Source organism: Anguilla rostrata, chromosome 11 (genome assembly GCF_018555375.3).
Source record: "Anguilla rostrata isolate EN2019 chromosome 11, ASM1855537v3, whole genome shotgun sequence".
Lineage (NCBI taxonomy): Eukaryota > Metazoa > Chordata > Actinopteri > Anguilliformes > Anguillidae > Anguilla > Anguilla rostrata.
The window spans coordinates 16,836,776-16,846,888 of record NC_057943.1 but is presented as its reverse complement, the minus strand read 5'-3'; the positions used below and the strand labels follow the sequence as shown (position 1 = coordinate 16,846,888).

General features: G+C 47.4%; 1 protein-coding gene across 2 annotated transcripts in view; it reads right to left on the bottom strand.

The window, feature by feature from the left end:
* Positions 1-10,113, bottom strand: part of LOC135234107 (protein bicaudal D homolog 2-like) — a 57,301-nt gene that overhangs the window by 18,092 nt on the left and 29,096 nt on the right. For both annotated transcript variants that reach the window (XM_064298305.1, XM_064298306.1), the window contains exons 3-4: positions 2,782-2,934; positions 933-1,388 (exon numbers count right to left, since the gene is read on the bottom strand). In XM_064298305.1, the coding sequence (XP_064154375.1) occupies positions 933-1,388; positions 2,782-2,934 (609 nt within the window). The remainder of the gene's footprint in view (positions 1-932; positions 1,389-2,781; positions 2,935-10,113) is intronic.

Below are 10,113 nucleotides of genomic sequence, written 5' to 3'. Positions count from 1 at the left end.
GTACATTCTTGCCTCACTGACGTAGTGGTGCACACACTTAATGCTGTGACACATACTGGGGGTCACTAGCTATGGAACCATTTGCTGGATTTTGGTCATGAGGGATGTTGATACTCGCTAGAATTAATGCGAAAATCTGATGAATTCTGACGCTAATTGTCAGATGTGAGCCAGAATAAACGCTGCACTGATAAAGCAGGGAGACTGACTGAGCTCTGGTCAAAGTCAGATATTTAATACATAGCACAAGTGTTCTGCTGTTGCTCTCACTCTGATTGTGCATCTGCGAATGTGTTGTCTTCCTGAAAAGGCAGCCATGTTGTTGCCAGAGTTTAACCAGCCTACCCTTCCATCCCATTTGGCAATGCAGAACGTGAGGCGCTATTTTTTTCGAGGCCATGATGCTACTATTGTGCTATGTTTTCTCCCAGATTCCTCCGCATGGCTTTCTGGTGAGCTCATTGGCTGTTGTTGATCACTGATCTCAAGGCTTGTCTTTACTAGCTCTAATACGCTGTACTCAACATTTCAAGACAACTGACTTCACTATATTAAAAAAATAAATTAAAACTTTATTTATTTATTTATTTATTTATTTTACAGTGTGCAGGAGTGGCACAGATTTGTTCCCGATAAAACGAAATGAACTTAAAAATACCAGGTCTGGAACTTGTCCAAGTCAGCCAGAGAGGGGTTCTGATCACATCTCTGATCTGCTTACAACTTGCAATGATCTGTAGCAGCTGCAGGCACCGACAAGGTTGTGATTTGTGGAATTTGTCTGTGATCTCCAAAATTTGTCCCAGACAGCTAAATCCTAGGAAAAATAGTGTAGCATGATCCCAACCTTGGTGCTTTATTTCTTTTGATTTATAATGCTCTCACAATTGATTATCCTCTGAATGAAACAAGCTCGACGGCGGGCGGCGTACCTGCATGAGCTGCTGTTTGAGCTTCTGGATTTCGGAGATGTTCAGCTCGCTGAGCAGGTCGTTGACGAGGCTGGGGGCGGGGTTGAAGAGGTCGTTCTTCTTCGGGGTGGAAGCCTTGTTGTCCCCGGGGCCGTTGGCCAGCTTGCTGAAGCTGTTCTCGTAGCCGTTGAGCGCGTCGTCGTTGTTGGGCTCGGCGGCGTCGTCGCTGAACTTGAGGCCGTCCAGGGAGATGCTGAGGGGGCTGTGGTACATGGAGTCGCCGATGCTCATGTAGTGGGACAGCTCTTTGCGCAGGTTGTTCTTCTGCTCGCGCTCCGTCTTGATGGTCTCCAGGGCCTCCCCCAGCTGCCGCTCGGCGATCTCCTTCAGTCGGATGGCGTCCTCCAGCTGGCTGTTGAGGAACTCCATGTCTTCCTCCAACCTGCGGATCTCGTGCTTCAGCCCCTCAAACTCCACCTGACAGAGACGGGAGAGCGAGAGACATTGTTTCAACACAGGCACACACGGCCCCATACAGACGGAGAACATCCTGGCACATAGGCAAGTCAAAAGGACACAAGAAGGTTTTTCTTTCTCCCAAAAACAACGGGTGTCGCACAGGCATTTGTTTCAAAGCGTCTTTTGGAGAAAAAAGGGTAAATTCTTGTGCATAATTCAAGCAGCAGAGTTCGCACCACTAGATTCACAGTTATGAAACATCACATGACTTCAGAATCAGGGTGACTAGCCTGTCCTAATATCACAAACAGGAGTGCTGCACTGTGATGGACAAATAATATGACTGTGTTGCCATTCTAATAATGTAGAATGGCATAACTGCACAATGTATAAAAAGGGCTAAATTGATACATTGCGTTGCACTTGTCACTTACCGTTCTGTATTGTGCATTTGAATTCTCAGCCATGAGTAATCTGTTAAAATATTTATAGTACACCTAACATCATGTTTCAGCCATGTTTGATCTAAGCAACAATCGGAACCATTACAGGGAAACCCAACTGCACCACGATCATACAAGCTCTCCCTAATTATCACATGCTGGGTAAAATGCTGTATTAAAGTTTATTACAGCTGAATATGGTTTTTGTATTTTTTTCATATATATCACTCACCAGAATGTTTACCAATGGCTTAGGGCAAAAGATTTTTTCTTTACATAACAGACATGCCTGCAGATAGCAGTTTAACAGAATTTTTCCATGAGCAGATACAGAACTAAAAGGCCCTTACACAGAGATTAAGAAAGACAAATACACACATTCCAACACATTTATATTCATGGAACTTCAGTTTCCCAGAGGCTTGGATTAAAATTAATTGGCTCACAGAGCGTATGACTTCTGGATGGTTTTTATTGCTTGGTTATCAGTTGGGGCTATAATCAGGAAGAGATACCACTTAACTTCTCTCACTACTCTCCAACTCTCCAGACCTACCCCATCATTTCCTGTCACTACTCTCCAGGCCCACCATCACTTCCTGTCACTACTCTCTAGGCCCACCCATCACTTCCTGCCACTACTCTCCAGCCTCACCTATCACTTCCTGTCACTACTCTCCAGCCCCACCCCATCACTTCCTGTCACTACTCTCCAGTTCCACCTATCACTTCCTGTCACTATTCTCCAGCCCCATCCATCAATTCCTGTCACTATTCTCCAGCCCCATCCATCACTTCCTGTCACTATTCTCCAGCCCCATCCATCATTTCCTGTCACTACTCTCCAGCCCCACGCCATAATTTTCTGTTACTACTCTCTACCAAAAAACCATCACTTCCTAACATGTTAGCTCTGAACTTAATTTCCTTTCTCAACTCTTTGGCCCCACCCATCCACGTCCTCTCACCTGACTCTGCTTGAGTATGGACACCTGCTTCTGCAAAGAGATGTTTTCCTCTTCCAGCTCGGTGTAGTCCTGTAACAGGCGTGCCTCCCGGAACTTGTACTCCTTGATGTCATCACGAAGCCGGCTTCGCTGCAGCTCCACCACCTGGCTGTTCTGTAGCACAAAGGGGAGGAAGGCAAGAGACTGAATCAGTACATTAGAACCACCACGTTGTCATTTTGAAATAATGAGAAAGAGAGAGGGTCAGAGTCAGTCCTGAGACTGAATGACATCACTGATGCAGAGATGAAAGAAAGTGAGACTGTCGGTGCAGTTAGCTCCTCCATCCCAGTGACCTGGGACACAGACACAGGAGCAAGCCCCAGTGAGCAGGCCACACCAGTCTTTGCTGTTGACATTGTAACTCTACACACCATGATCTGCCAAGTAGGCAGCCTCAGCTGCCAGGTAGCCTATATCTCATAGCAGACTATCGTAAGGTTCCCTCTGCAGAAGAGACACAAGGTTTGGGCTGAGTCCAATAGAGGAAGCTCATGATCAAAAAGACATTCAAATAATGCAGGAAGACAAACTCTGATTTACAGCAACCTACTTACCCCACAGGAGATAATCATTCTCTCCAAAATAATGGTGGTGCTCAGAAACGCTCAGATGCAGCTTAGATCACACCGATCATGTCAGGACTACACACAGGACATTCCAGCACATTTCTCTGTGCTGGATGACTGCACATTGGTGCAGTTGAGCATGCTTCCTGAAGCTCCACCAAGACGGCTTAACACTGACCCTAAAATGGAAATTCCTGACAGCTCAGAGCGGACTTATTCATCTCTGAAGCCCAGTGAGGATGAACAAGAGATTCAGATTCATTAATATTAAAAATGCCAGAGGTAGTGAGCTTGGCAGAGGAAACGCTCCTTTGATTCATTCTCCTTGAGCACCAGGCCCAGAGAAAGCAGGATCAGATAAGCCTAGCAGTCTGCAAACCAGGAAACCATAGAAGCCCTGAGGGAGGGGAGATCATTTTACCTGATGGCTCCATGGGTTTGATAAGAACTCCACAACAAAGGGATATGCCTTCATGGAGGCTGTACCCATGTGTGTGTATGTGTGTGTGTGTGCGTGTGTGTGTTGCGGACTATCTGAGACGCGATGCCAGCACTTCCTGGGTGTCTGAGGACCTACAAGTGATTAGGGGCGGGGCTTTGCGCTTACACGACACACAGGCACTAATCCAATCAGGTTACAGAGCGTCTGTCGAGGTGGCATGTCACTTGCCGCGCACGTCATCAAGTCAGAGATGAAGAGGGCCATTATCTCATCGCCCACGCGCAGGCTAGCACGGGACGGCTAGCTGAGAGGACTCATTACCATCTGAGCGTGTGCCAGCTGACGCCCACCCCGCAGGCCCTTAACTCAGGCCTAATGACATGAACCCAGCTCTCATAGCCCTCGCAGCTCTAATAGGGGCTCGTTTCCAGGCACAAAAATGATGGAAGAGCCTGCAGCTCCGACAGCTGGCCAGCGCCGGCCCGTCAATCAATCCCTGCACCGACGCATCAATCAATATTCCCCTAATGAGGAATCTAAATCAGGGTCAGAAACACCTCTACATCTGAATGGGGAGATTTGTCAGCGTCGGCTGAGAGCAGGCTCTTGACTGAGAGAATGAAAAGCAATGGCGCGGTGCTGCAGACACTTTAGCTAGTGTCCTTCAACGAGTCCCTGTGTACACAGACTGTGAAATGAACCGCAATGAGACCGTTCTCTAAAACGCACACACCTACTGCAGCCTCTGAGGGGAGCCTCGTTAGGGCTGTGTAATATCACTCACAGCTGAGCTTGACTGGAACTGAACGGGAGGGACTGTAATATTCATGAAGGTCTGTGCCTGTTCAATCAGCACAGCGCTGCGGCTGGTGCGATCACCCTGGCAGGGCAATGATGAATAATGTAAGCCCGAACCAAAGATCGTTTTTCATGCGGCAACGTGCAATCATTAACACTGAAACAGCGCCATTCATCGCCACCAAAGCTTTGCTTCAGCCTCCATTCAGCGCATGGAGACAGAGGATGCTAGCGCACGACTGTGATTTGAGATGAACAAGCCGATTAAACAAAGCTATTATTATAGACCAACCATTTTAGACACTTAAAAAAACAGAGGGAACAGAGGCAGAAAATTGTAAACTAGACATAATAATAATTGTTCATCAGCTTATTTGTAATCACTTTCCTTGCCGACATACATGCTGACATACACAAACTCACACATACCTGCACACAGACACACACACAAACACATACATCATCCTTTTCAAAACTGCGGAATAGCCTGGAGGCAGCTCAGAAGTTAAATTCAGAGCAATCTTGCAAGGGAAATTACCTTAACCTTACAGAAAAGACGCAAAAAAAGACACTGAACCCAAGATGTTCACGTAAAAATAAGGAAATCTCTGTGTATTAAGGCTGAAAGCTGGTCACAGCACAGTCAGTCCGACTGAATTATCAGTCTGACTGCTCATGAAACTCTTTAGAATGAGATTATGCGAGCCTGTAATCGGGTTTTTAATGACGGAGAAGGGGTTTTCCGCGAGCAGCTGAAGTCCTGTCTGAATGACAGCTCAATGTGACTGCTCACAACAGACTTTAGTGACAATGGAACCTAATGCTGGAGAGCCCTGACTCAACCCGGCAGCCTCAGGATCACGGGGAGGCTTTGGGTTTGAGGTTGGAGTCCTGGTGGAAAAAGTGTTAAGCACAGGCACTTCTTACACTGCAATAAAAGGCTAACTGCAAGCCATACCCAACAGCCATCGTGCGACATTAAACTTAACCACCGAGGTAATGCGATTTGATGAAAAGCTTATCAAGTGTCACAAGCCCAAATTAATGTTATTGTTAAAGCAGGGTTTCTACTTAAATCCTAACCAAAGCCAACTACATTTCCCTAACCCGTCAGCCAGCTTACTGCAGCCCTCAGGGACAGTGGCAGTACGGGGCACGATTTCTGTCTGACAAAAAAGCAAAAAATATTTACTCAGGCTTTGGAGGCGGCAGTTGGCTGCAAGGGGGGCGGGGGGTGGTCAGTCCAAAGAGACAGAAGGCGGGGGGGCTGTTTTGGGGTTGGTTTGACTTCCCACCTCATAAACACCACAGTCAGGAGGTGTCCTTTATCAGCATAATGAAAGGCTTCATTTAGAAGACCCTCCGCCCCGTGCAGCGTTGTTGTTTTCAATCAGAGACTCCCTCCTCCCTAATCTCCCCCACTGGGCCCCTGCAGCTGCCCCACACCACCCAAGGGGTGAGAGGCGACCTGCGTTTCACGAGAGGCCAGGAGCCACCCACCAATTACTCAGGCTCTGTGTCTGAGTATGTGTCTGAGTGAGCGTCTGACAGCAGGTTCTTCGGTTCCATCTCCCCCACTCTTCCATTGTGACCGAAATCCCGGCGTACAGTATCTTTCAAACCCCACTTTCAGGGAGGCTGAGCTTCACGTGCAGCACAGTGAGCAGAGCAGGTGGAAATCTCTCCTCTGAGAGATTACCGTGCAGCCTAAGAATTGATTTCAGGACCGAAGCCTTTCCCTCTTAATCCCTTATCAGCAAAGGAAGCACATCAATTTTATCATTTCAAAATGTTCTTTCACAGGGTATCACACCATAGGTACTGTGCTTAAAGTAAATCAGTTATTTTAGTAGAGAGAGTCCCGTCTGCGCTGAAATTCAGGCCGATTATCCCTCGGACAGATTCTGAGACCACGCAGCTTGCGCGCGGAGGCTGAATCGTTTCCTAGATCGGTTTGTCCCCATAAATCCACACAGCGTAAGCTCAGGCACATTCCCCGATTGGTTTTCTTGGAAAGCGGCATGATTTCAGATGGCAGGTGACAAGATTACAAACGCGACAACGGGGAAAAGGCGCCGTCTGTCCGCGAGTCTGCCTCATACGATGCTGCTGACAGCTGCTGCTAACAAACAGAGCCACAGCTCCACTGAGGGTCAAGACGCTACTCCCACTGCATGGTTTAGGCTGAATCATGGCATTTTTTCAACATAAGAAAGCAACGGGTCTGGATCCTTCTGCATACAGTAAAACTGCCACACTACATCTCACATAGGACTGGGGGGGGGGGGTTGGGGGAATACTGTAGCCAGCCGGTCGGCTTTTCAAAGCGAAGGCCAAACACGTATATCATTCATCATCCTATCTCTAATCCGTATCCGCACGTGAAATACTGGGATTGCGGTCAATGCCTTATAAAAAAGCATCTACATCCGGCAAAGGAAGATGTCTGAGGGAAATTAGCTCAGATCCCTCGCAGGCGGGCAGATGGGGGTATAAATAGACGTGCTCTGTAATGGCGCGCTGGGCTCAGACTGGGAAGCCCGGCTGCTTTGAGCCGGCCGCGCTCCATTACGGCTCACGGCAAGACACAAAGCTGCGTTTCACTTTTCAGAGAATTCTGAGAGAGAAACACACACCCATCTCCAGAGGCTAACAAGTGAGCCGGCGAGGGGAAACCAGAAACTGGCCCTGTGTGTTTAGTTCTCTCTTCCTCCCTTTCTAATACCCCTATACAGCTATTGTTACATGTAGCATGCACGATGTGCATTGAAATAATAAGCCATTGCGTAATTAGATGCTACCGTGAATTATGGAGTAGAGCCATTTTGCTGTCTGTGGTTAAATTAATCCACACGTAAAATCATTAGGAAATCAATGGCAATTTCTTTTAATGCATTTCAGTAGAGACAGCACAGATGGCTGGGGTATGGCACAAAATGACCGTCCACCTCCCTGACACATGAAGAGTGGTTTGGGCGTGGTGATCTTTCAGGGCGATTACATGCGGAACATCTGGAGGTTTTAAACTCAATAATTTAACACCGATATCCAATGGGATCAGGTTGGATTGAGTAAGTGCGCCAGGGCCACCGGGTTAATGTCAGGATCCCAGCTCAAGAGCTCTCGGTTCTCCGGTCACACTACAACACTCGTGTCATTACTAAGCATGCTAGATGGCAGACAGCCAGACTACGCCACCAGGAACTCTATGCCTGTTGAGAAGACCTGCTTCACATCAACCAATGAGACCACAGCTTCCTGGTCATTCTAGAACAAATGTCCTGTCATTCTCCAAGGGCTTCAGTATCTCAGGGAGTAGTGGCAGACTTACTGTTGCAGGCAGGTACAATTAAACTGGATAAGCCAAAAGGGTGACAAAAACAGCCTCTTCACACACCCCCTTGATTGGCAGCCACTTGGGTTACACCTAAAACCGTATTTTGCTAATTAAATTCAACAGGCATGAATAAGTAGTTTAGTGAGCCAGTTTAGTGAGGCCTGTAATAGCATGTTTTGTTTTTCCCCATTTTAATTGGTTGCCTGGGGGTGAACGGGGCACCTATGTCCAGGTGGGTGTGGCTCAAATGATTTACTGTGAAACTGGGGAGCAGCACACCCACTGTCATGTATCCAAAAATATGCCAATTCAGTCACAGTATGACCTGAGCTTCAGGCCCATGACACTAAGGTTCACACGGCCTATATAGCAAAAAAACTCCGGAGGAGGTGAGTGCCTCTCTGCAGGAGAAATGATTGCAAATGTGCGCAATAATCAGCCAATTTTCCAGGCATACCTGCCAGGAGCTTACGGTACACTTCACAACACTGGGAGTGAGCAACCTCACGCATAACTCTTAATGCTGTGTGTGTGTGTGTATATATATATTCCACTCCACACCAACAAGAGTGGAATACATCATTATGCATAGAAAGGTGTCATGGTCTTCTAATCCTTCTTAAACGCCAACCACAAAATTCTTAAACTAAAGCGGTGGATTACTGTCAGAGAGATGATGTGGCAGAACCACACTTACTGACTAAATGCCTTCCCTAATTATTTCACAGCAAGGGGGCTGGGACGAGAGTGTGTTGTTCACAAAGGCACTCCCCTGGTTCCACTGAGAGCGGGAGTCACTGATGTGTACACAAATCCCTGACAGGAAAGAATAGGGCTTCATTTTGTGGTCCGGGATATGTCAGTTCTGCTGAAAGATTCGTGGCTTTTAAGAGTGTGTTAAAATGGAGAAACATGTAAGGAAATCAAATTTCCAGTTACTCATTTTCAGATAACCTTAAATGCAACAGGCTAAGGAGAATGGACAGATGATGCGCCTTGTCACTTAACCTGCATACAGCTAAGCCACTGAAAAAAAAAACATACTACTAAACATAAAGGGCCTAAGCAGAAAACAGCTTTGGTCATATTAAATTAAACTAATTGTGAAATATACTGAAAATAATTCAATTGTGTCATTCAGGGGATTTCCTAGGACCAAGCACATTACACCCTACAGCGGAAGGGCACTGCGGTCTTCGTCCGCAGCGCAGCTGATGAAGGCATTTCTCAGGATAAGCAGAGAGCTGGGAACGAGACACGCTCGAACGCGCCGCAAGCTAAAAATGAGTTAATGGTGTCACGCGCATTACAGTGGGGCCTTTCTCGGCCTCAGTTCCCTTTTTCATGTCTAATCCTATAACTCAGCCATGTTGGAAAATACCACTAATTACAGCCCGCAAGCTTTCATACCGTCACACACATTCTCCCCGCTCTCTGCTCCTCCAGAGACGGTGCGCCCTCCCCGGCTCGTCTCCCCGGCCTGTGGGCGCCACGCATTTCCTGCCATTAGCCCAATCCATGGCTGGAAGCGTAGAGGTCAGCCGAGTGCCCTGCAGGGTGTTCATCCAGAGGGGGGTGACACTCTGCAAAGCAGCCGGGACAGTAGGAGGTCCTGACCTTGACCTATAAATGAATAACCATGCTGCGCCTCCACCAAATCCATGGAGTCCCATCACCTGACCCCTTCAGAGCCAGAGGTCACATACTCCCTTTCCCCTTGAGTTCGGGAAGGTCAGTCACTCTTTCAAATGCTCCCAAGCACTCATCTCTCATAACAATCAAACATAATCCTACATGAACTACAAGAACACATTGCCAAGATAAACACTAATTATGAAAAAAAAAAACACTCTGTTTCCAGAGGACTCTATGGCTTCCTAGCAAACAAAATAAAAAGTCATCTGTGCTAAGGATTTCTCAATATGACACCTCCGCTTTCCCCCTGTACATGGTGAGCTCCTCTGTTAGCCGCACTGTCACAGCTGCACTCCCTGTTTGGAACAAACAAAGCCAAATGCAGGGCACGGTTACCCAGAATCCACTGTGAGGACAGGGTCTGGAAGTTTAATCAGCTCTCCCTTCCTCTCCCTGAGAACTCTCTGGGGGCAAGGACAGGGCCTCCATCTCTCTCACCTCTCTCAGCTCTC